The sequence below is a fragment of the Talpa occidentalis genome, unplaced genomic scaffold, assembly GCF_014898055.3.
Source record: "Talpa occidentalis isolate TD23 unplaced genomic scaffold, MPIMG_talOcc4v2.1 talOcc4.3, whole genome shotgun sequence".
In the NCBI taxonomy this organism is placed as follows: Eukaryota; Metazoa; Chordata; class Mammalia; order Eulipotyphla; family Talpidae; genus Talpa; species Talpa occidentalis.
In genome coordinates, this window is record NW_023603184.1 from 49,024,389 (window position 1) to 49,049,974 (window position 25,586).

Consider the following 25,586-nt stretch of genomic DNA (forward strand, 5'->3'; position numbering starts at 1 on the left):
AACTTCAGAGTACAGTGGAGTAGAAAGTTTGGATATCTAGGATCTATTCTAGTTCAGGTTTAGAACTGATGCATTACTCTCACTCTCTTTGCATTTAAGTCTTCCATTTATAACACAGGAATAATGACACCAATATATAGAGACTATTATTTAAACCAGAAAAACTTGAGAAATACAAGTTCTGGGTATGCATCACTATTATACAGTGAACAAAACAATCACAAAAGAAGCCACTCTTTTCTGAAGCATCTAAAATCAAGTACTGCCGAATACACAGCTGGTGAGAAAAATTTATGTACAAATAGATCCGTTTTAATATCTATTCAAATATAAATCATCAAAATCCACTTAGAAAAATCCTTTGCAAATTATGCGAATTCCAAAAACTGCATGGAATTGCTAATCACAGATATTTATTGCAACGCAAAGCATTCTGAAGAGACATTCTATCTTCTTTCAAAAGGTTTACTCTGTTCCAGAATTTCAGAGTGTTCTAGGCCATGCCAACAAGGTTATCTCCAAATATAGAAATAATTTTTCTTTAATCTGACCAATCATGGAATAATTAAACTTACAGTACAGTGATGGACAGGCATCCAAGCAGGGGCTTCCACCGAACAATTCTGAGCTGGACATTTGCCTTGGTTTTGCTGCAAATAAGTAAATATGATGTTATATTCTATATTTTATGTACAGCAATATATACCAGTTGACATGTTTATCATCAATGTGTTTATTACATATTTACAGGTATAGGAGATGCCAATGAGAATTTCTTTTCTTTCTTGGTGCGGTACCTCAGAAAACTAGGCATTCAATTTCTAGGTATTTAATGAAATTATTCTTTGCTTTTTGTTTTACCCGAAATGTTAGGTTTTTGGCATCAGAGATCTTCAGCAGCTGGTCTTTCAAATCCCAGCAGGGATGATCTGAGAATTCTCCCAATCCAGACTCAGCACTGACCTCCTCTCCTCCAGATTTGCAGACACCACCAACACATGTTGAACCCCCATGAGATTACTTGAGTCAAGCAAAAAATGTATTTACTTGTTCCCTTTTCCAGATTTTAAATTAGTGGTAATGATTCTCTCTAGGGCATTTCATAGCACCCAGAATGTAGAATTGTACTGGGAAAGATCTTAGAGGCTTTTCTTGTCACATCAGAACTGAAGTGCAAAGAAATGGAATTATTTGCCCAAGAAGCCGGTGATTTGATATTCTAAACTATTTTCAAGGAACTCCTTTTTACATAAGAAATTTACCTCCAGCTAACCTATATTTTTGTTGTTGTTGTAACTCTTACACTTTCACTCCTAATTGGCCTTTTAGAAAGAATAAAGAGTTCCCCTTTAATGAACAAGTCTGCTCCATACCTATAAGGAAAGCAGATTAGTAGTGAAAGTGAAGGTGATCGTAATAAAACACCAATTTTTTTTGTTATTATTCAATTCAGTTATAATATAGATAAACTAAAATGTGCATAATCATGAAAACCACAGCTGTGATTTACTGGATTGCAAAACATGCCAGACATTGTTCTGCACCCATTACATTATCACTAGGCATCTCAACAAATATAATAAAAGTATTAGTTTGTCCATTCTAGAGGAGAGGAAACAGAGACTCAGGCGGTTAAACAACTTGCCTAAATGTCACTCTATAAAAAAGCAGAATATGTGGGATTGCAGCAAGAACCTGTCTGACTCTGCTACCCATGCCTGCTCCTTCAATGAGAAGCTTCCTGTTGTTTCCATTTTGTTATAGATCTCTATCAATTAGGATTAAGGAATATCAACTAATATGATACCATCTTACCAATGAACCTAACATTGTTGACTTGACTTGACTCATAATAATGAATACAGTACATGTAATATGTTTAAAATTCTCATTTGTGATCTGTAAACTTTTTAGAGCAACTTCACCTAGGTGATCTATTTTTAAATTATGACTAAATTCTGAACTGTTAATTGAGTGATCAATGGTCACCATAAAAATAAACGTAGGCCATCAATCTCCATGCACAGGTTTTTTGTGTAAATTAAAATATGATATAAAGTACCAACAAGGTACATAGTGTACCCTGGCCTGGTGGCATACAACTACAATTTTAAGTTACGCTCAGCCACATGTTTGCTGCCATGAGAAATCCTGAATCTTGATAAAACTAATTCTGTTTTGACAGATGAGGATTTTCTTGCTGCAATCCCACATATTCTGCTTTTTTATACAGTGACTTTTAGGCAAGTTGTTTAACCACCTAAGTGTCTGTTTTCTCTCCTTTAGAATGGACACACTAATAGTTTTATTATATTTGTTGAGGTGTCTATCCTACATCTGTCAAAACAGAATCAGTATGTTGCCTGAGTCATAGGAATGTTATCAAACAGGCGATACAGATTCACCTTAGATCTCTATCATAATTTGCAAGGCTGCTACCAATGAGACACAAAAAGTAACATTATAATAGCCTCTTACTGGTAGCTTAAGACCAATAAATATAATTTATCTACTTGTGAGGCTAGGCCTTTTAAAATGTGACAGCATTATTGTTTTTCTAATTATAATTCATAAAAATACTAATTTTAACAGTCAGAAATTTCTCCTTCGTTACAATTCATATTATTACTGATAGTAATAAAAGTTCGTTTATACCTAGATATTGTATATCCTTATGGAACACATGGTAAAGAGGCAAAAATCTAACAAATGAGATGTGCTTGAGTGGAAGAATATAAATACCATAAAAGTGATGGAGGTCATAAATAGGGGGTGTTTGGGCTTATATCGAGACATAGCAAACGGTAAGGAAAACTGGAAATCTGTGTGAGGCTTTATCTTACCCCATTATTTTCTTAGTTTTAGATACTAAGGTCTTCCCACTAGAGTTCTGATAAAGCAGATTAACAATATGATTACACAGAAGCAGACAAACAAAAAGGTCCACTGAAGATAGATACCATATGCACATAAATTATTTTTAACCCATAGTGTGAGAATAGAAAAAATTATATTGCAATAGAAATTAGGATTTTGGATTTCAATGTAATTTGAGGACAGTGACGTAACATTCTAAACCTCAGTTCTCATGTGTAAATGAAAGGGTTGTTTAGATACACCATTCAATGTAGGGAGAAGGGATGCCAAATTCATAGAGATTTGAATCTTTTCCCAAATCTCATATTTCTCCCAATAATTTAATATAGCTCCCTCTTCCATGGGGGTGTACCTTCAGTTGAGAGGACCTATCATTCTGATCAACAATTACCATAAGATATGGTTATTCTTCTGTGAGCTTGGCTGGTAGCACAGGATGAGAACTCTGGACCAGCTGGTCTCTCTAGAGTCTTCAACTCAAGTGTGGTTATTGAAAACCCTAACCGCAGGTTTTACCTACCCCTTCACTCACTTCCAAAGAAGATCAGACTTAACATGGGCCAAGGGAACTGCAACAGAGGTGGTACAAAGGAATTAAAAACTCTGATTTTTCCCCAAATTTTCATTCTTCGTAAGTATTTTTTCATTCTAAAAGTTAAAGTGAGCATTATTTGTGTGATAGAATTTGGGGGTGCTCCCTATTTGTCATATATCCAGCCCTTAGAAGGCCCGCTAGAACCAGTATGAATATTAGGGGAAAGGACACGTTCAAGTCTTCCTTTAGGTTAATTTTTAAACCCAAAATTAGGGAAGAACTTTAGAATTTTCATAAGGTCAGCATTATTCTCCAAGAAAGTAAGATTTAAGATATAATTTGGTGACAAATTTCTTTAAAGACAGTTTTCCCTTCCCTTTTCTCTCTCTCAGGGATAACAAGGTAGCTACACCAGGTGATCAGTGTAGAAATCCTTCCATCCTGGTTATCTAAGATGTAGATTATTAATATATGACATAATCAGGATTCAGAGATCTGCAATGCTAACCCTGGAAAACATGGGTTATCTACAAAGACAAGCCATCAGTGGGTTCTGGTGTTTTAAAAATAGGGTGTTTAGACAGATTCATGTTTCTAAATCTCTTATTTCCCAGGTTGTATTTTTCTGATTTTAACATCTTGATATATTTTATTCCAGAATATCCTGAGCAACTGACCCAAATATGCTGGAAAATTGTACCATATGCTTATGTAACCATGTAACTTTAAAGTATTTGAACAAGTGATGATAAATATTTGACAAAGAAAACTCTAAAGATTTTCTTCTTGACCCATCCCATCACCAGAAACAGTAGAAATATTTTGTGTGTATCAGAGGTTTGTATCTCTTAGAGTGTTTTAGAGCTTATAAAGTACTTAAATAGACATTTAGAGTTTTAATCTGCAGAACAAATTTGTGTGTGGCAGTGCAAGAACTGACTTACCCAAATAAAACACTGACCTAAATGTTTCATTCAAAATAGCATATTCTTCAAAGGGTCAAAAAAAGAGACAAACCTTGCAAGCTGACCATAGATTTGAGACAAACAGCAAGGGAAGGGAGCAGGACGGACAAGGTCAAAAGAGGGGAGGTACAAGATCACAAGGGACAGTGGTGATGGTTCTGGGGCGATGAGGTGGTGGGAGATTTATGGAGACTACACCTGAGGGGAGAAATGAAATATTGTACAAAAATGAACAACAATGTAAGAAAATTTAAAAAAAATTTTTAACCAACTAAAAAAAAAAAATCTTGTGAGAATAGGCCCTTAAATTGCACTCCTTTGACCTTGTCTCTTCTAGTATGTGTATCTAGGCCCTAAAACTTACATACCGTGTGGTAAAGCAATGTTACCTCAGTAAACGTAATACAAATAAATATAGTTTAAAAAAATACTAACACGATTCATTCATTTAGGGGTCTAAAACATCCACTGAGAAATTACTATGGGTCTGCTATTTTATTAGTAATGGAGATATAATCAAGATTCAGTCTCTTTCTAAAGAAATTCTAACTATAAAGAAAAAGATATGCAATTATAAGGCAACATTATTATATGGTAGAAATAAAATGTGATGTGAGAAGATAAAATAAAATTCATCTAACCCCTTAGGGTAAGAGTATGAGATGATGAAAGATCACGGAAAATTATGCAGAGGTCAAAGGCAAAGTAAGAGATCACTGACTGGGTTAATGAGGAAGAGCTTTACAGAGCTGATACTTCAGTGTTCCAGTAAAGCAGTCAGGCAGGGAAAGGATATGAAAGGAGACTCCAAGGCTAATGGGATACCACGCACCACCATTTGATATTCTTTTGGTAATGAAGCATCATTGTTTTATATATTTCTTTTGACAGTATAGGATTTCTTTTTCCTCAGGTGTGGTCACTGTAGCTCTCCCACCAACAAAGTACCCATAGTCCTCCACCATAGTCCACTGAGCTCTCACCCTTTCCATTTGATATTCTGAATCAGATGTTTCTTGGCTTTGGTTGGGAAACTTTTAGATTCTGGACCTCAGAAATCTAAAGATTGTGGAGGGAAAATTATCTATGTACACAAAGAGCTGACTGCAGCCTTTCCCCTCTATTTGTCAGATGAATAAACAACAAGGTATTGGAAAAATGAGTCCTAATAGATAGCATATCTGGAGGCATTCAGTCCCAATCCTGTAAAATCACTCCTGAGTTTAGTCCCTGTAAAAGCACTTAAGGTGTCTTTCTTATCCCATCTGAAACCCAGATGTTTGACAGATGAAGAAACAGAGGGGTGAAAGTAAGTGGCTTTTTATATGGCAGCACTATAATGTAATATGTATGCAAATAACATATGGTCTGTAAAGTATTTTATAATTTAATTAGTATTTATATTTAATGTATTAATATTAGAAACACTAATATTTGATTTAATTCTTGCTGTTCAAAATATTAGAAAACACCCACTTTATATCTACTACAATATATATAGTCCAATACACAAAGAGTTAAGTAATGTTTTAAGAATTGAAAAATGTTATGCATATACATATATGGTGTGCTGTGTGTGTGTGTATATTTATCCCTATGTAAATTCACACACACACACACACACACACACACACACACAGGAATATAACTCAGACAAGGAAAAGAATGAAATCTGACCATTGCAACCACATGGGTAGAACCTGAAGGCAATGTGCTAAATAAAATTAGTCAGACACAGAGACAAATATTTCATGATTTTGTTTATATCTAAAAAAAAATATAAGGTGACTCCCTGGTGGCACAGGAGTTAAAGACAGGGCATCAAGCTATCGCCATCCACTGCAGCACAAGTTTGATCCCCGCCCAGGGGATCACTTTTGTGATATTTTATGAAAGAGTTAAAAATATTTTCTTCGCATTGCTAACCACATGGCACAGCAGACCTCTCCTGTCTCGCCCGCTGCTTCCCTCAGTAGTGTTTTCAGTCAATCTGCCTGTTCTGCTCCCCACTCTGTCTCTGGTGAATCCTCTCACCCCCCACACCTCTGACCTGCACCCAGCTCTCATATGCATAAATAAACAAATCTTAAAAAAAATAAAAAAAACACTAAACTAAAATAAAATCCAAAGAGACAGAAACCAGAGTGGAAGAGAGCTGGGGGAAGGTTGGCAAAATGAGTGAAGGGAATCAAGAGGTCACTTTCCATCACAAAATAAATAAGTGAAAGACATGTGGCTTGTAGACTATAATCAATAATAAGAAAATATGGTAAAGTGACACATAATAAGAAAACATGGTAAAGTGACACATAATAAGAAAATATGGTAAAGTGACACTTGTAAAAGAATAGCATAGGCAGAGCTACACGCACAAGATGCTATGTTGGAAAGACGGTGTAAAATACCAACATATGATAACAATGAAATCCCACCAGGGGTTCTATAATCTTAAAATTGCCAAAACCACTTTCAGATCTCTGAATCCTTATCTATAATAAGGCTATACAAGGTCTGATAGAGATTTATAAAAGGGAGGGATTTTCCTGGAGAGGGACTTAAGGGGAGGTGGGTCTCACTTTTCACCCGACTTTAATGAACAAGAGCCTGGGATAACTTCTTTAGATCTTGGAGGCCAGTACACTGGGATTTGATTCCCACCCAAAACTTTCACAAATGAAATAGCATGGCAAAATTGCCAACCCTTGTATTTACTCAAATAAATAATTTATACACAAATTACTGAGGCGCTTACCTCAGGCCAGTTTGCACTTTCAGAGTATGCCAAGGCAAAAGAGCCATCCTGGAGCCATTGTAATAACTGCTAAGACACCCTGTGTATGTTATTACAGCCAATGTGCCCTACATGTTCAAAGCATCAATCACAGATGCAAAACATACTCAAAGCTAGTATTAACTATTTTCATTCTACATTGAACATAATGCCTCATATTTCTCAATATATGATTTACTCTCTTCCTGGGTTTATCCTTCTTGTCTCTTTGTATTTTCTCAGTTTTCAAAGGTGTTTAAAATAAATTGACCTAATTCATTTCTGAAGAAATCCTTAGTAAGGAGGTAGCCATCCTGGATAGTCTTACATTTGGCTACTCCATAATAAGGAAAGTACTGCTTACCCATTTTTCATAGAGTGATTTTTTTTTTTTTCAGTAGGCAGTGATAGTAGTACTGAGTCATGCTCATGTTTTCAGAAATTTCTTGTGACTTCAGGCAGGATTTTGCCCAGGTTAGCAACTGCAATCTGTAACTGACTTGTGCACTAATGGATTAAATACTCTAGTTGAAATCATATCCTAACCATCTGGTTACCTGGATTAATTCATTATTATAAGTGGGGGAGGCTCTGAATTCTCAGACCACCCACATTTAAAAATATGTTAGATGTGAGAACACTATTGTAACTTGTCATTTCATGGTGAGAAGCATCCTGGACTTGAACACAGAGGGACTTTTATAAATGAGTAATGAAATAATATGTATTGAGTACCTATCAGACTATTAACTAATTATATCATCATATTAACCGCGACAGGTTATAGCGGAAAGTGTTTAATACTATGAGAAATTTATTGGATCTGTCCATGATGCACAAAAGTAAAGAACTAATACAGCTTTAAGATGACTAAGTTTGGGAGTTATAGTTGACTCTACAATCTAGGATCGCATATTTTAAATATTTGTTCTAATAAATATTTCCAAGAAATATACGATGGTATTTTCGTTTTTTTATGGAAACAAGTTCCAAAAATCCTTGACGCTCCAGAAACCCACAAAATTAAATTATTACTGTGCAGTGTTAGATACAATATAGTAATTAAAGCCTGAAAACACAAAATAAAAAACAAACAAAATACACAATCTCATAAATTACTTTAAATATTATTAATATTTACATACTGACTTAACAGAATGAGACAAGATAGACCACAATTCTACTTTCCTCCTTGCTAGGAAGAAATGTTGGATAGTATCTACTATGCTGTCAATGAATGAATAATCTTCATTGGTAGATCTTATCTATTATAAACTACAATCTCATAGAAAGATACAAGTACACAATTTCTAAAAAAAAAAAAATCTACTGTTTTTCTTTCTGACATATTCTAAAATTCCTCTGTAAAAAAAATCATCTTGGATTAACAAATTAACAGTAAATAAAAAATATCTAAAATTTCAGGTCTGCAAAATAAAGTCCACCCTTTAAGGAAATAAATGCCATTCAGAAACCAGATTAAAACAAATTCACATCTCTTCTCACTGTTACCATAGAGACAAAGGGAAAAAAAGTAAAGAGTTTTAGCCAACTTAATTTTCCTGAAATTTATAATTAACTACATGAGAAAGGGGACAATTACCATATTTCCAAAGAATAAAGTATTTTTAAAGTTGAACTTTTGGTAAGACATAATTATAACCTATTAAACATGCAGTTCATATCAATTTGTTCCTATAATAACCTTTTTGAATTCCAAAAAATACATATACATTGGACAGTGTTTTGTAAAATAGTACACACGGAAATGCCATCAGTTTAAATATATAGAGTTCTCGCTTATCAGAGGTTTTTCTTCGATGCTTAAGATTCTGAGAAAACTTATACAATAAAGGAGGAGGTGAATTGATATTATTTTCATATATGCTTTGTCTTCCTGGCATCTCAGAATGCATATTTTTGGACAAATGTTAATCAATGAAAAAATGTGCAGGCATTTGTAGATCAGGTGCCATAGCCTACATCAAACAGTCAGCCAGGAAGAACTAGCAATTAAACCTGTCCTCGATTTAAATAGCACTTCAGATTGCTGAGTAAATTATATGTACATTAATTCAGGACAGTTTTATTTTAAAGGACTAGCAAAAAAGCACTGTTGCTTAAAAGTCTAAGAGATTCACAACAAAGACCAAGGAGAGAGATTTTGCTAAAAATATACATTGTAATTTATGGTTTGTTGAACGAATGATTTTCAAATACTTTTTATCAGCAAGAATATCTAGAATTCCTCTCCACATTTTCTAATTAAAAATTGAAAATGAGTAATTTATTTGTGTGGACTATCATAAATACAGCATGATAAATTACACATCTTTTTTGTAAAAACATGAAATATAAAGTAGACAAATTCTTTTTTAAAAAATATATTTTTTGAATTGTGTTTCATGTAACAACCTAAATTCCTGCTGGTACAGATAATAAATACTATGATTCATATCTGAAAATTTGTCCTTTAGATAAGTTTTTTTGAAATATGAATAAATAGTCTTCAGAGAGAATCACAATTCTGACTACATTGCCACTTGAATGAATGGTATAGTTGATTATTCTGAGGCATTTCTGTCTAGGGTTCTCAGAATAATTGTAAGGAAACATTTGAAAGTGCCTAAAAATTTTAACTCAGATTTCAATGATAGAATACAAAACATCCATTCAGGGTCCTTTGGCATAACATTAGTGTCATCTGTGGCTAGTTGAACAAATTCCAAGTAATAATCTTCATTATAGTTTTTCTGTAAGTTCCTTTCATAGGTTACTTGTGGTAAAACTACTCAATGGTTCTAATACACGTTGTTCTCTAAAATGCAAAGCAAGGGGCCTCCCTGGTGGCACAAGGGGTTAAGAATCAGCACTATGAAGCAATCCGCAACTACTGCAGCATGAGTTCCATCCCTGGCCAGGGAGGTGACCCACAAGGTGCAGCAGACCTCTCCTGTCTCGCCTGATACTCCCCTCAGCAGTGTATTTCAGTAAAGCAGCCAGTTCTGTTCCCCACTCTGTCTCTGTTGAATCCTCTCACCCCCTAAACCTCTGGCCTGTACCCCAGTTCTTGTATGCATAAATATTTTAAAAAATAAAATGTAAAGCAATATAAAAAAGAAGTAAAGTGCTATGAACTTACATACCCTTACCAAACAAGTTTGTATTCTCAAAGCTAAATGTAACATAATGCATCCTGCTTAGGAAAACAAAACAAAAAAGTCACTTTTAAATTTTTTAATGTTTTTAAGATAGTATGTAGTATGTAGTAAAAAATTACTGTAACCTAATAGTATATTATGATAAGCATATTCACATTATAAAGTCAAAAAATTTCCCCTTAAAATGAGGTTTACCATTATAACTATAGAAAATCTCTGAGAAGTTAAACAAACATGAGCGGGCATTCTCTTTTCAAACTGAAAACTCAATCTAATTGCTTTGGATTTTGTAACATAAAAATATACAATTGACTTATAAGTGTTTTTATATTTGAATTTTAGATGTTTATATGATAATCTTTACAAATTGGGTTATCATAGATATGATAGTTGCTAATTTTCTTGGCATGTATGAAGACTTTTATCTTTTTTTAGGACCATTTCTCTTACATTAAAATGACATTTCAAGAGTCACTTCAGGTCTAGCAACTATTCAAAGTTAAGTATACCAATTGCCTGTCTGCCAACTGGATTGTCTATACATGAAATACATTTTATATATTTTGTATATAAATATATACTTTCATATATTTTATATATATTTGATAAATATTCATTGTGAAGAACACATTATACACACAAGCACTTATGTGTATATATGTGTGTATATACATACATGTATGTATATGCATGTAAGTTGCAAGAATGATGCATTCTATCTACTCAATCATTTACTTTCAATAATCTAGAATCTATTGAAATATCTTTTAAAAGAGTCAATCTACATTTACACAATACTTGTCAAACAATACACATCATTGGCTATAAATATGATTAAGAATAGTTTCTATGTCTTCAAATAGTTCACATTTAGTAAGAGATAGGCACACGTTAAAATCAGTTACACAGGCCTCCCCTGGTGGTGCAGCGGGTTGACAGTTGTGAAGCTGTCCACAGCCTCTACAGCACAGGTTCGATTCCCGGCCGGCCAGGGCGATTCCCACATGGTATAGCAGACCTCTCCTGTCTCGCCCACTGTTCCCCTCAGCAGTGTATTTCAGTCATCTGTCTTTTCTGCTCCCTGCTCTGTCTCTGGTGAATCCTCTCACCCTCCCGCACATCTGGCCTGTACCCCAGTTCTTGTATGCATAAATAAATAAATATTTAAAAATAAATAAATACATAAAATCAATTATACAACTTGATGACATGTATTACACAGATGCATTGTACTAAGAACATGAAGAGTGGCTATTTCAATCAGGTAGGGCTATATCAAGGGAAGTATTGACAGACTACTCTACATTTGAGCTGAGTCTTAAATGTTAGAAGGCATCAGACCAGAGAGCTGAGATGCATTCTAGGCATAAAGAAAAGCAGATATATAGAAATGAAAAAAAAAATCATATTGTTTGGGGAACTAACAAAAATTGATTATAATACAAGCTAAGGTATGAATGGTGGTGGGATCTGAGATAAGAGTTTAAACAAGGTCCAGAAAATTAGAGAATTGTGTTGTATATGACATTAAATCAATGCAAATTTGATCCTTCAGACTGTTTCTCAGACCTTCATATGTGAAAGCAACTTAGGATATAAATCAATGAGGAATCTGCTAAAATGTAGATTCAGTAGTTCTCATCTGGGGTATGAGTTTCTGCATTTGTAACAAGTCTGAAGGTATGCCAGTGCAAGTAGTCAGCAGACTATACTTTGAATAATGGCGACAGGGAACGCTATTATTCAGGTGAATGCTTTTAACCAATATTACAAAATACATATGAATTACAAACATTGTGTATGTAACACAAACACATAAATGTGTATACACACACAAATGTGTGTGCATGCATGGATTTTGAAGGAAGGTCAGTAGTGTAGGAAATGTATAGAGGTAACAGAATGGAAAGATAAGAAGAATGAGTAGGGATAGATTGGGATTAAGGAAGCAATAAAAATCAAAATCAGGGCCTCCCGGTGGCGCAGTGGTTGAGCGCTGGGTTGCAAAGCTGCCCGCAGCCTCTGTGGCGCCGGTTCGATCCCTGGCTGCTCCCCGGCCACTGGAGGAGGGTCCCACATGGCGCGCAGACCTCTCCTGCCGCCCGCTGCTCCCCTCAGCAGTGTACTTCGGTCCTTCTGTCTGCTCTGCTTCCCGCTCTGGTGAATTCTCTCACCCTCCCACGCTTCTGACTGTACCCAGTGCATGTATAAACAAACAAACAAACAAACAAGCAAACAAATAAATAAATAAGCATGCCTCTATAAAAAAAAAAAAAATCAAAATCAACTGCACTTTCAAAACCATCACTTGGGAATGACACTGAAGTAGGCTAAAGCAATCTCTAATTTCCTAACCATAAACCGAGAGCGTAGCATACTATCCAATGTGTAGAAAAGAGCAGTAGATTGGTTTAAGCTCAGGAAACCATTAGAGCGGAAGTTTTCCTACAACTCTTTACTTAGAATTCTATTTACCCAGTAAGTAAATTCAAGAATTTATTAATTTAATGTTGAACAAATTTTTCACAAAAATTTTGTCTTTTGAAAATTTAGTACAAGACTGATTTACTGAGATGCAAATAAATGGACACTAAATTAAAATAGAGGTGTATGGGGGTAGTTATTTTCATGGAGTTTCAACTCTGGACTATTTTTGGATACACACTAGGAGAAATGGCTAAAATGTTTTGTCTTCTCTCATTAAAAAATATCTATAAATCTGGGAAATGTTAACTAAAGTCATACATAAGAAATACCCATCACCATGACTACACAATAGAATTTAGCCATTTGAACAGTAGCTGGCTAATTGAGTGAATGATCCTAATATGAAATTTTTTAAAGATTTATTTATTTATGCATACAAGAGCTGGGGTACAGGCCAGAGATGAGGGGGGTGAGAGGATTCACCAGAGACAGAGTGGGGGACAGAACAGGCAGATTGATGGAAATACACTGCTGAGGGGAGCAGCGGGTGAGTCAGGAGAGGTCTGCTGTGCCATGTGGGTAGCTTGCTGGCCGGGGATTGAACTTGAGGTACCATGGCTGTGGATTGCTTCACAGGTTGCGTCTTAACCCCTTGCGCCGCCAGGGAGGCCCCCCAATATGAAATCTATCTGTATCAGATTTTCCAGAAAAAGAGGAACGTGAGAAGGAACAGACATCCACAGCCAATTATTTATTTAATGATATTTATAGCTAATATAATAACCTCTACATCTATACTTGCATTAGTTGTTTTCTTTGTCTAAAAATTTATTCCCCAAGATTTTCACAAAGCTTGTACTTTCAAGCTCCCAAAATTTTTTCAAAGAGGACACATCTGCCCACCTTATCTATACTTATCCACCTTTCTACATTGTTTCTGTGCTTTTTTAATTATAAAAGTTCAGCTACCAGAAATTAATTTTATTATTTGTGTGTCTATTGATGATCAGTCTCCTCTCTATACCGTCAGTTCTGTGAAAGCTGAGACACTGTCCAATTCATGTTGTGACATCTCTACTTATAATATTGTCTACACAAAGTATGTGCTCAGTAGATACTTGTGGAGGTAATATTGCATTTTATTCTCACAAAAACCTTGGAAGAGCTTATTTTATCTCAATTTATATATAAGGAAACAGCAATTAGTAGATTAAGAACTAATAGCTGCAGATAAGACTCTCAAGAATCTCACTCCAAAGTCTGCATTTTCAGACACTACGCTATGCTCCCACTCTAAGCCAAATTCAGTAGTAAATGCCAAGTGCTTGTCCAACTGCCCAATACTCAATTATCTAAGCCATGTCAGGCCAATTTGCCAGGGTCACTGTAATTAGACTGAATTAGTTCTAACACATATATGGACACAGCTTTCATTTTCTCCACCATACAATGATACTAATGGTAATAAAAGTTCCCAGTTAACTCTAAAATTTCCTTCTTTCAATAATTAGACATTCAGTATTTTCTACTTTTCAAATACATACACATATTTGATTCTAAACAATCATCCTATGAAACCTATATTATACCAATAAACCTATATTATATCCCCATTTTATAATTGAGAAAATAAGATTCAGGGAGGGTAAACTGAATTAACAAAGATTACTAATATAAAAACTGGCGAACACAAGACTGTAACTCTATTTTCTGAACTTTGGTGCAATGTACAGTCCCACTGCCTTTGGTGAGACGGGCATATACGCAAGGAGCCAGGTCTCCCCTGCAGTTCACGGACAATCGCTTTGAGGAAAATATTGTCTATAAACATCCAGATTAAGTGATGGGTAAATAACAAAGGGAAGTAATAAAACATTTTGCACTTTATATACACTTATGTGATTGATTTAAATCTCAAGTGCAATAAATGTATTAAATATCATCTGACTTGCAAAATTTGATTTGTACTTGTTTCCTTTGCAAACCCACATTGATCTCATAAGATTTACCTAAAGGTTTTATAAAGAACAATCCTCCCATACTCATAGTTCTTCACAGCTTTTAAATGCAGTGTCAAAAAGTTAATATTGTGAATAAAATCCTGGTAATCAGATTTGGCAGCAAAGACCACTTACTACAGATGTATTAACAGATGACGGGGATGATTCGTATAATAAGATTTTATTTCATTTCTGAAAGTTTACTTTTACAAGTTAAGGATGTGTCCCCAAAGTAAAAATCTACAGGCAATCTCAAGTACTTTTAACTTAATAATTATGCAAGTGCATTAATTTTATTAAATTAGGTATCTGGGCTGAGAAAGACAGAAAAAGCCAAAATAAAGTATCAACTGTATGTTTTAACTAAACAATAACCTTGATGTAATTCAACCGGAAAATGATAATAGTGAATTGAAGCACAGATATTGGGTCACAAAGACCTGAGTTTGAATCCTCTCTATGAAACTGTTAGTTGAGTGAGCATGCCACATCTCTACAATGTGGAGGATTTTACTTCATTGGAATGGTCTGAATGGTAAATAAGTTAATTAAATTCATCATTAAGTTCTGAATTCCACTTTAAGTTCCTTTAATGTTCCAGAAAATGTCCCAGACACCTGCATAAAAACAGGAGAAAAAAGCCATAGTTTCTTCCTTCATGAGGTTTCTGTCTAATCAAGACTAAGATACTGAGAAAATAATCACACAAATCAATATATAAATATAGACAGTGAGATGCAGAGATGAGATAATGTGAGTATATACCAAGAACATATAATCCAAATAGAAATCCGAGGAAAGATAGTGGTGTGTACAGTCAGATCTGGATGATATAGGATTTAGACAAACAAAAGAGTCACCGACACAGAAGGTGGTGAGTGCAAGTTTCCAAAGCAGGAGCATGAGTGGAAGTAAATTTTATACATTGCATTGAGGGAAAACAAAAGAATACAGAGAAGTCAGCAAGGCCAAAGCATCAATTAGCTCAATGAAGAACAAGAAATGTACCACATAAATAAGACATGGTCTGGGCCATAAATTTTTAAGATTTTTGAAATATAAAATACAAGACAGAAGAATGAAATATAGGACAGGTGAGAAAGAGAACACTGGGTCAAGGGAGATTTGTATACAAATGAAAGTACTGGGGTGATCATTTTGAGTTTGATAGGATGCTACTGCAGGACTTCCATGTGAAAATAACACCACTAGATTTGTGTATTAGATTATTCTGGCAGCTGCACAAAACAATTAATAAAGGAAAGTTACATTAATGTAGAAAATATATCAAAATGCTTTATGCTAGAAAATGGTTAATCCCAGGTTACTAAGATAGTCATGGAATCTCTTTTCCTTTTTTTCCAAGCAAAAAGGACAGATTGTATTAAATTTTCCATACTTTCAGCTGTATATCTGCCCCTCTCTGCCACCTAGGAGATTCCCCTGGTCCAAACTCCGGTTGCCTTTTCACCTTGTAGACACCTGATTAGTATCACTGGAAGAATAAGTATGAGAAGAGCCTCAAAGAAAGATTGGGGAGCTGAAAGCCCCAACAAAAAGGTGGTACACTAATCTGTATGCTAAGGTAATACGTTGGACACTTTTATTTCTTATATCTCTGAACCCTCAAAATACCTCTGTGAGAGAGAGACTTTATTATGGAAGAGAAAAATACATTTAAGAGAAGGTTATCCAGCTAGTGAAAGGCAAAACCATTACTTTTTACTAAACAAACATAATGCTGGGCAAGGGGTTGTGACCAAAAAAGAAGAGAGAGCTGAAATCAGGGAAATAAAATGGGAGAGGGGACAGGTCAAATTAGTGTTTGGGACCAACCAACGTCAATGATAGAGCAAACACGACCTCTTATAAGAAAATATCTCAACGTGGGCCTCCCTGGTGGCACAAGGGATTAAGACGCAACCTATGAAGCTGTCCGCAGCCACTGCAGCACGAGTTCCATCCCTGGCCAGGGAGCTACCCACATGGCGCAGCAGACCTCTCCTGCCGCCCATTGCTCCCCTCAGCAGTGTATTTCAGTCATTCTGCCTGTTCTGCCACATTTGGCACTTTGCCTAAAACACTCTTCCCACCTCATTGCACCCTCCATTCCGCATCACCGCTTTTTTGTGACTTTCTCAGAAAACCCTTCCCTTATATAAAGCCTCACCTGTCCTACAACCAAGTCGACCAGATTCTTTGGGTATCCCTGTGTTCATTTCCATAGCACCTTCTATTCATTCTCTTATCACACGTCACTATTAATTTTATAATTGAATGTTTACCCCATTAGACTAAAAGTTTCATGAGAACAGATTGTTCATTTTATACTCATTACTTTTAATATGTCAGTTACACATTCAAAAAACACTTGTTAGATGAACACAGTGAATGGATGAGTGTTCTGCTTCTACTATGAGAGCAGATGTAACGATACACCTGCATGAATAAATAGCTTTGTCTTTGAAGGCAAGGCCACTCGGGAAAGCCATTTATTGCCTTGGTGATATGTTTCATCTATTTTTATAAAGCTCTATATAAAATAAAAATTATTTTACCACCCTCCCTCAGGTAGTTGTTAATTTCTATGATGAATCCATTTATAAGAGTACAACATGCCACTTTTTTTTTGTTAAGATCGCAATAAGTAATATACTTAGTAGCCTTGATAAAAATCTCTTTTAAATGCCCAGAAGCAACTTTCATTTCCTTTTATAAATTCTTAATGACTTTAATTCTTGTAAAATATGGCATATTGACAAAGGCAAAGAGTAATATCTCACTCACAGAAAAGGTGTAGTATTAACGACATCAATAAAAGCTTTTTTATGCTGCCAGGTCTACTTTTCATTCCACTATTTGCATTTTATTGTGCACATTAACCTGTTAAACATATTGAAAATTAATAGCCCCATCATGCCTTTATTAAAATATTATAGCAACAACTTAAAATAACGTATTGCAGTTGTCATTGTAGATTATTTTTTAGAAACTTCTGTCTGTAAGTCTGGTTAATGGACAACTTAAAGAATACCAATATATGATTCACCTAATACTATGCGCTTTAAGATATTTAGTGTACACGAATAATTTTATTTTGGGGGGATAAAATATTTTAGAATAACGTTAGGCAAGAAATAGAAAAAGAAGAACCTCTGACACAATAGCATATAATCATTTTGCAGACAAGGCCTCTGGGTGCCTAAAATCACAAATTGCAGGTTTACTTTGATTGTTCAGTTCCACATTTCTTTTGCTCTTGAATCATACCCCATATGCTATTATATATAATACCTGAGACTTCCTCTAGAGCAAAAGAAAAATTCTACTGTCTGCTTGTCTTTCATTAAGTTTAACACAGAATATTCTGCTTGCAACTTAGAACTGTTGTCCTACAGGCCAACAATCTAACATGCCTCTGCTTAATATAGTCTAATATCAAAATTATTGGGATCATTATCTCTCAATTATTCAAAACATATTTAAAAAATGTTCATTCTATAAAATGTATTACATTCCTTCCTAAATTGTATTTAATTAGCATTATTGGGATGATCTCATTTTTCTCAATGACCATTAACAAAACACAGGGAATTATTTAAGGTATAAATTGTGAGTTGCTTAATAAACTACACTATATTGAGTTCATTCCATAGCCAGAAACTGTCTAGGGACTTTCTATACTTTTACCGCAACATCACTTACACATAGATAAAATAGCAAACCTTTTTCACAGATGAGCAAGTAAAGACTCAGAGAGGTTAAATTACTTTTCCAAGTCCTAAAGTTAGTAATCATCAGGACAACAGTTTCAATCTAAGTCCTGCTCTAGAGTCTTATTCTTCACACAAACTCATGTTACTTCTTTTTCTCAGTAGTGACATCTGTGACAAAAGAGTTGAAATTGAAACTGGACAGGAACTTCAAATAAAAGAGATGACTCAATCTTACTATGAAAGAGAGTTCTTTGACCATCTGTAAAGACCTTGGGAATCCAGAAAGCAAAAACTCTGTTTTTTGCTTGCTCTGATGGTCTCCTGGCCTAAAACATCTGACTCCAAATCATAAGGGTTGTACAAATCAGTCTTACTATATTGGGACCCTTAATACCTTAAGCAATTTGAAACCTATGGATCAGACGTAGTGTAAGATTATTTTATCAAAGGGTTCAGATTATTATGAAGTGTGCCACAATCATTTACTACCTTTTATATGCAGTAAAAGCAAAAATAAAAACACTTCTTTGGTTGTCTAATAGGTAATTTCATATTGTCATTATGTAGCAATATGTCTCTATCACAAGCTCTCCACTCATATATTTTCTAATATTCATTCTTAAGAAAGTGGAACAAAGACATGAAAAGGAATTTGTTTCTACAATTTGAGTAACAGAAGGAAGTGGGAGTGCAAAGCAGACACAGAGAGCACAGAATCATCCAAGGGGACAGTAGGTGCTTTCCATGCCAAGATAGGAAGGAAAGAAGAGAAACAGTGAAAGTACTTCTATTTTTCTGCCACTGAAAATTTTGATCAGGTGGTAGCAACTGAGACATTGATATGTACCATGGATATAGTGGCGCCTAGGACAGGTCAGGGTAGTCAGCAGACCCAGACTCACATAAAGCAAGACATGAAGAAGGCATATCAGTCAGAGCTGCTCCAGGGCGGACTCACTCTTGAAGGGTAAAGAGATGGGAGTTGAACTGAGATAGAATTAAAATTTCCAAATTGCTTACAAGTTTTGGTCAAAGAGTTCCAGAAAAGTGAAGCAAGAACATTTCAAGTGCATGGTCACTTGGGAAAAGAGAGTTCCTCTAGAAAATTTTTATACCTATATATAGGTTTTGAACCAATTAAGCATCATTTACTTTATAAACATTGTAATATAACTTTGCTGTAAACTTTACACTTGTTTTTATAAAGATGACCTAAATGCTACCCTAGTAATATTCATGCATAAAATTAATTCAGAAAATTAATGAAATATCATAGGTGTCTTTGTCCTGTTAAATTGTATAATTTATACAATAAATCAAAACACTGGAAGATGGCAGCTATCTCTATACCCTTTAAAGCAGAATCTCTCTTATCTTTGTACCTGTAGTCATTAATTTGGTAAGTAAATACAAAGCACATGACTTTTTGAAATTAGATTGTTTTCTAAGTAGAAGGAACTTAGATTTCAGAGTTGACTGAACATGTCTAGTAGAATAGATTTTCAGTTTTGAGTTCTAATTAACTTTTAAACTGATTTTTACCATATTAATTGTTTTTCACAGTATCTGCTTATTATCATTATTAGGAAATAAATACTTATGAAACTCATGTAGATCAGATTTGATAGTATTCCCTCAATAAAAGTCACACCAAGTATAACACCCCAGAAGAGTGAAACATTCAAGAGAATATTTCCTTTCCTAGATTACATAAGGAAACACAATTTCTCACTAAGCTTGTTTTCAACTTATTTTAGTTTATTTTTACTAACTTAGCTACAAAAGTTGCATTAGACACTTGGCAATTTTTAATGGTAAAACTAAGTTTCATCTTATTTAGAAGCCTGGTCAACTACCTCAAACAGAAGTTTTTAAGCTTCAAATCCATTAACACCACCTGGAACTGCCATGTGATACTAGGCACCAGGGGAAGATATCCTGTGAGAGTCTCTGGAATATGATCTAGAAAGCAAAAAATTAAGGTCATACTATGGAAACTTGGTGTGTGTCCTCAAAATTAAACAATCTTTCCTTTACTAGGGAAAGGAGAAAACAATGAGAAATCTACACTTAATGAGTCTCATGCCCTTAGTTATTGATTTTGTCAGAATAATCAGTCTCCAATCAATGTGAGATAATAAAAATTATAGCTCAAATTAACTCGTGGTATACTTACATACAAAATGAAAAGGAAGCTAATGAATCAATGTGTTTTAATTAGTTTTTCTAAAGGTAATAGTAATTTCTAATCAAATAACCAGTGTTTATGAAATTCAAATAAATTATTTAGAACCGATGACAATAAAATAAAATGCATTTGAAATTTTTAGGTACAGAAAAGCACTGACCTTATTCCACCCCCCACTTTTACTTCTATTTCTAATAATGCAATCATATAATTTGCTTCAAATCAAAACAGTCAGTTCAACATCAAATATTGTGCTTGTTTCAAATCAGGACTTAAAGATATTTTCCCTTAAAAAAAAATCACTAAACTACAGATATCAGAATTCTCCAATCAGAAACAATATGTCAAGCCACAGTGAAGCTGATTGGCTTCTTGCAGCAAAGAAGACATGGTTTTTTAATGAAAAGCTAATTATTACACTCAGAAAGACTATCCTGATATGTTATGTTAAAATGATTTGTAAGCTGCACTACTACTATAGATATTTTAATATTGATCTAAAAATAGATGCAAAATATCCTGCCATTAAAAAAAAACACACACACACACAGGAAAATTCCCTTTTCATTTGCACAAACACACAAATCACTTTAGGAAGTTGAAATCACATAAAGACAGGACCCTCAGACCCTCGTGGGGAACAAAATGCCCAGCAAAGTAAATTACACTGATCATTTTAACCTCATGAATTGGCAGCACCTACCAGAGCTGTTTAATTATAGGACTAGAATAATAATAGAAAAATGCTGCACACAACAACAGCCCTGCTTCCTATCCTACCTTTGTGGTGACAATGCACAGGCAATCCATCCTGGATCCCTACACAGCACTCAGTACATGGAAATCACACCAGCAAATCAGCAAAGGTGAGAAAAGCCTTTTGGTAAATAGCACACAGAGAGAAGCAGAGCCTGGATTCTGCATAGACGGCTTTTCCCGGGGGGCCCCTCATGGGAAACTCGAGCCCTCCTCCATGCAGCTCAAGGCAAGCAGGAGTCTCCTAGGCGCCAGAAAATCCCCTAGAAATCAGCTCCGGCAAAACTTCCTGACAGCTCTCGGGGCTCCTCGGCTGCATGGTCCTTGAGCAGATGCCGCGATCGAACAGGGCTCCTGTGAATGCCTCACACGCTCTACCGTGAAGAGGGCTGTTACAAGAGCACCAGAGAATCACATTTCAGCTCTTGTTCTTGTTTCTGGATTCTGATCTGCTGCTTCAGTACACCCATATGCCTTCTCTTTGCTACTAACTCTGAGTAAGCACAACAGAAAAAAACTACCCGACCCAGCTATCAAAGGGCTGTCGTGCGGCTGCCAGAACAGCAGCTTTGGGTAATAAAAAGCTATTTATTATGAGCATGATTCCCCGGAGTCCAAATGACTGGAAAGATATGACTGAAAAGCTAAGGTGCATGCGGAGCTGCATACATCACGTCTCATCCCAGTTGTAATTACAAGGGCAGCTTTTTACTAATGACTAACAGCTGGATGAGGAAAATCGGGCCAAGGACATTTTAAAAACTGCAAATTTGGAGGTTTGACTTAGAAAACGTTAGATTTCTTCTTTGTGTGCCTTTTTGTGTGATCTGTGATGTATGCAAATACACAAACAGCCTGAATTATTTTTAAAATTGTATGTGATAAAATTTGGGTAAAAGGACGTTCCAAAGTGTTTACAAAAGTTCTACCTTCTCAGAGACAAAATAGGAGTTATTTCCCAAACTTTTTCCTTCTCGCTGCTGGCAGACACTTAGTGCGTGGGCAGGACTTTATGTTTTCAGCAGCATTTTAACAAATGATTAGTTCCCCCTCTCCCCAAATCCTCCCTTTCTTCCAGTGAAAATGCTATACAGGACTGCCTGTGAGTTGCTTGACAAGCATCACTCTAGGAGAAACATATTTTTTCTTTTCTAGAAAAACATTTTTTTTCCCTAGTCTTGGATACATAGGCAGAGAGAGACTAAAACAAGACAGAAAGCAAGAAGGACACAGAGAGAATGGGGGAATGAGAGAGAAAGTGACTGATGGAATTGGTAACACTAGCTGATCAATAAAATGGAAATCAATGCCTCCTTTGCACTTGAAGCAAACAGAAAGTGAAGTGGACCACTGGCACCATCAAGAAGAAATATCCAGAGACCCATATACCAGTTGAAGCATTCCCTATTCACTTTTCCACTACCAACCTCTCTTTTATTTATAAAAAGCAATTTTTCTCTAATAATTTGGGGGGGGTAGACATGTACTTTCTACCTTTCATGAATTATTCAAGTTCTAACCTCAATATCTTCTTGATTGCTAAATAAATGAGTGTCTCAGAAGTGACATGTCATTATTTTACTAAAATGAGAACAATGTTTCTAAAGCCATAAAAACATCAACTTTCACAGCAAATCAGATATGGCTTCAGAGGAGAAAAGCAAAAAATATATAAGTGCCTCAAAATTTATTATAGTTGAAAGCTAATTTCCTCTGAACAATCATCCCACTGGCATAACAAACTTCAGGTAATTTTTAAGTTAAATAATACAAATACATGGGCCTCCCTGGTGGTGCAGCGGTTGAGCGCTGGGTTGCGAAGCTGCCCGCAGGTTCTGCAGCGCCGGTTTGATCCCCGGCTGCCAGCAAGGGTCCCACATGGCACGCAGACCTCTCCTGCCACCCCTGCCGCTCCCCTCAGCAGTGTGTATCATCAGTTTGCCTTTTCTGGCTCTGGTAAATTCTCTCACCCTCCCGTGCTTCTGACTGTACCCAGTGCTTGTATAAATAAATAAATAAATAGATAGATAAATAAATAAATCTTTAAAAAAAAAGTACAAATGCAGCCCATTATCTGGTCCTTCAGTTAGGTAGCTGGCTCATGGTTCAGTAATATGAACATGGTAAGGAAAGCATCACCCCACCTATTCACCTGCTCACATATTACACTTCTGTGATAATTTAATTCAACACTTTCTAAGTTTGTCTCAATTTATAGAACATCATGTCCTTGAGCAATCCCAGGCATCAAAGTGCTTCCCTAACTAACCAAAGCATCGGATATGTAATGGACAGTGATCTATTCATTGTCAAACTAAATAGGCTTTCTGTTTCCACAGCTCCTTGCAGCTGACCAAGCACTTGTGACATTCTCACCAGCTTAGAAGTTTAAAAGACTTTGCAAGGACAGATACATAGTAACTTATTGCCAGTCCAGGACTTTGTTAGTCATGGTCAGATTACAGTCAGGGAATAGAAAGAGGAAGTAAACTGGTTAGCAGAATAAGATGGGTAACATTGGAAGAAAGTTACCTTTGTAACTAAATTTCATTTTCCTAGAATTAAGGAAGTTAAGATATGGTCAAACTGGCAGAGGGAGAACCAGCAGTCTTCTGACCATGACTGATTACAGATAAAAAACACTTTATAAACTATTGTATAAAGACCTGAAGAAATAAAAGAAAACTTACCTAGAATAGCTCCTGGCATACCACATACGCCCCCCAAAGTCATTCATCCAACACATTTCTTGACAGTTCATTAAATGATTTTTTGATGAATGTTTTTAACACTTACTAGACTATGAACCTTAAAGGGAGCTTTGAGTCCACATTCCCATTGTCTGGTAGCTCATTCCAACAAATATACTTCAGAATATTTGGAAGCATAAGAGTAAACAAAAGTTGCCAGAATTCCTGCCCACAAGTGAATCAAAAAGTACGATACAACACAATATGCACTTGTGATGTTTGGGAATCACCAAGTAGAGGCATTTAACACATAATGCCATATGCTGAATCTTGATCAAGCCATGGGTTTGTGTAGCTGACCCTGCACAGTAGAAAATCCAAGATTAATTTTTGACTCTTCAAAAACTTAACTACTAAAAGCCTGCTGTTGACAGGAAGCCTGATCGATAACATAATCAATGAACACACATTTTGCTTTTATATGTACTATAGTGTATTATCACAATAAAATAAGCTAAAGGAAAAATGTTATTAAGAAAATATTAGAGAAGAGAACATAATTTTTATAGTACTGTACTCTATTTATTAATACTATAAGTTGTATCTTCTGTTTGCAAGACAATCAACACCTAAGTGGACCTTCACAGTCCAATGGGTGTTGTTCAAGGGTCAACTATAGTCAAGAAAAGCTTTCTGCTGTGTGGAGATTCCTCAACCTACTAAAGATAGAGCTTCCATATGATCCAGCAATTCCACTTCTAGGTATGTACCCAAAGGACACAGAAACATTAATTCCAAAGAGCACCTGCACCCCTATGTTTATAGCAGCACAATTTACAATAGCTAAGCTTTGGAAACAACCCAAATGCCCAAAAACAGATGACTGGATCAGAAGATGTGGTACATATACACAATGGAATATTACTCAGCATTCAAAAAAGATAAACACTTGCAATTTGCAGCAACATGGATGGAGCTGGAAGGGATCATGCTCAGCGAAATAAGCCAGAAAGAAAAAGAAAAATACTAGATGGTCTCACTCATAGCAGGAATCGAGAAAACCTAAATAAGGGACCAGGAAAAAGAATAACTATAAGAAAGAAAAAAATCAAAATCAACAAACAACTATGAACTAGAGACACACTATGGGGGGTGGGGGCGGGGAATGGAGGAATTGGGGTCAAAATAAGGGGGTTGCAATTGTATGGGGAATATAAAAATAAAATTAAAAAAAAAGAAAAAGAAAAGCTTTCCGGAGTGGAAACATGAAGTTGAGAAAGACACATAGTATCTAAGTAGAAGTTGTGACAATGAACTCTACACCTTCTGTTATATTTGAAGAAAGAGATGAGTCAATAATATCTTTCATCTTTTTACAATCAGCTTACATGAACATATCCAAAGGGTTGTCATCAAATGAAAGTACTTTAAGACCAGGCATTTCACAATCTGAACGTGAGATGTCTGCAGGGGGTGCGAAAAGGCATCATTTATGTAATGG

The 25,586-nt window shown here is 35.5% G+C and overlaps 1 protein-coding gene across 1 annotated transcript in view; it reads right to left on the bottom strand.

Moving 5' to 3' along the window:
* Positions 1–25,586, bottom strand: part of LOC129146611 (disks large 1 tumor suppressor protein-like) — a 652,699-nt gene that overhangs the window by 246,082 nt on the left and 381,031 nt on the right. The window contains exon 5 of the mRNA XM_054699574.1: positions 576–650. Within this exon, the coding sequence (XP_054555549.1) occupies positions 576–650 (75 nt within the window). The remainder of the gene's footprint in view (positions 1–575; positions 651–25,586) is intronic.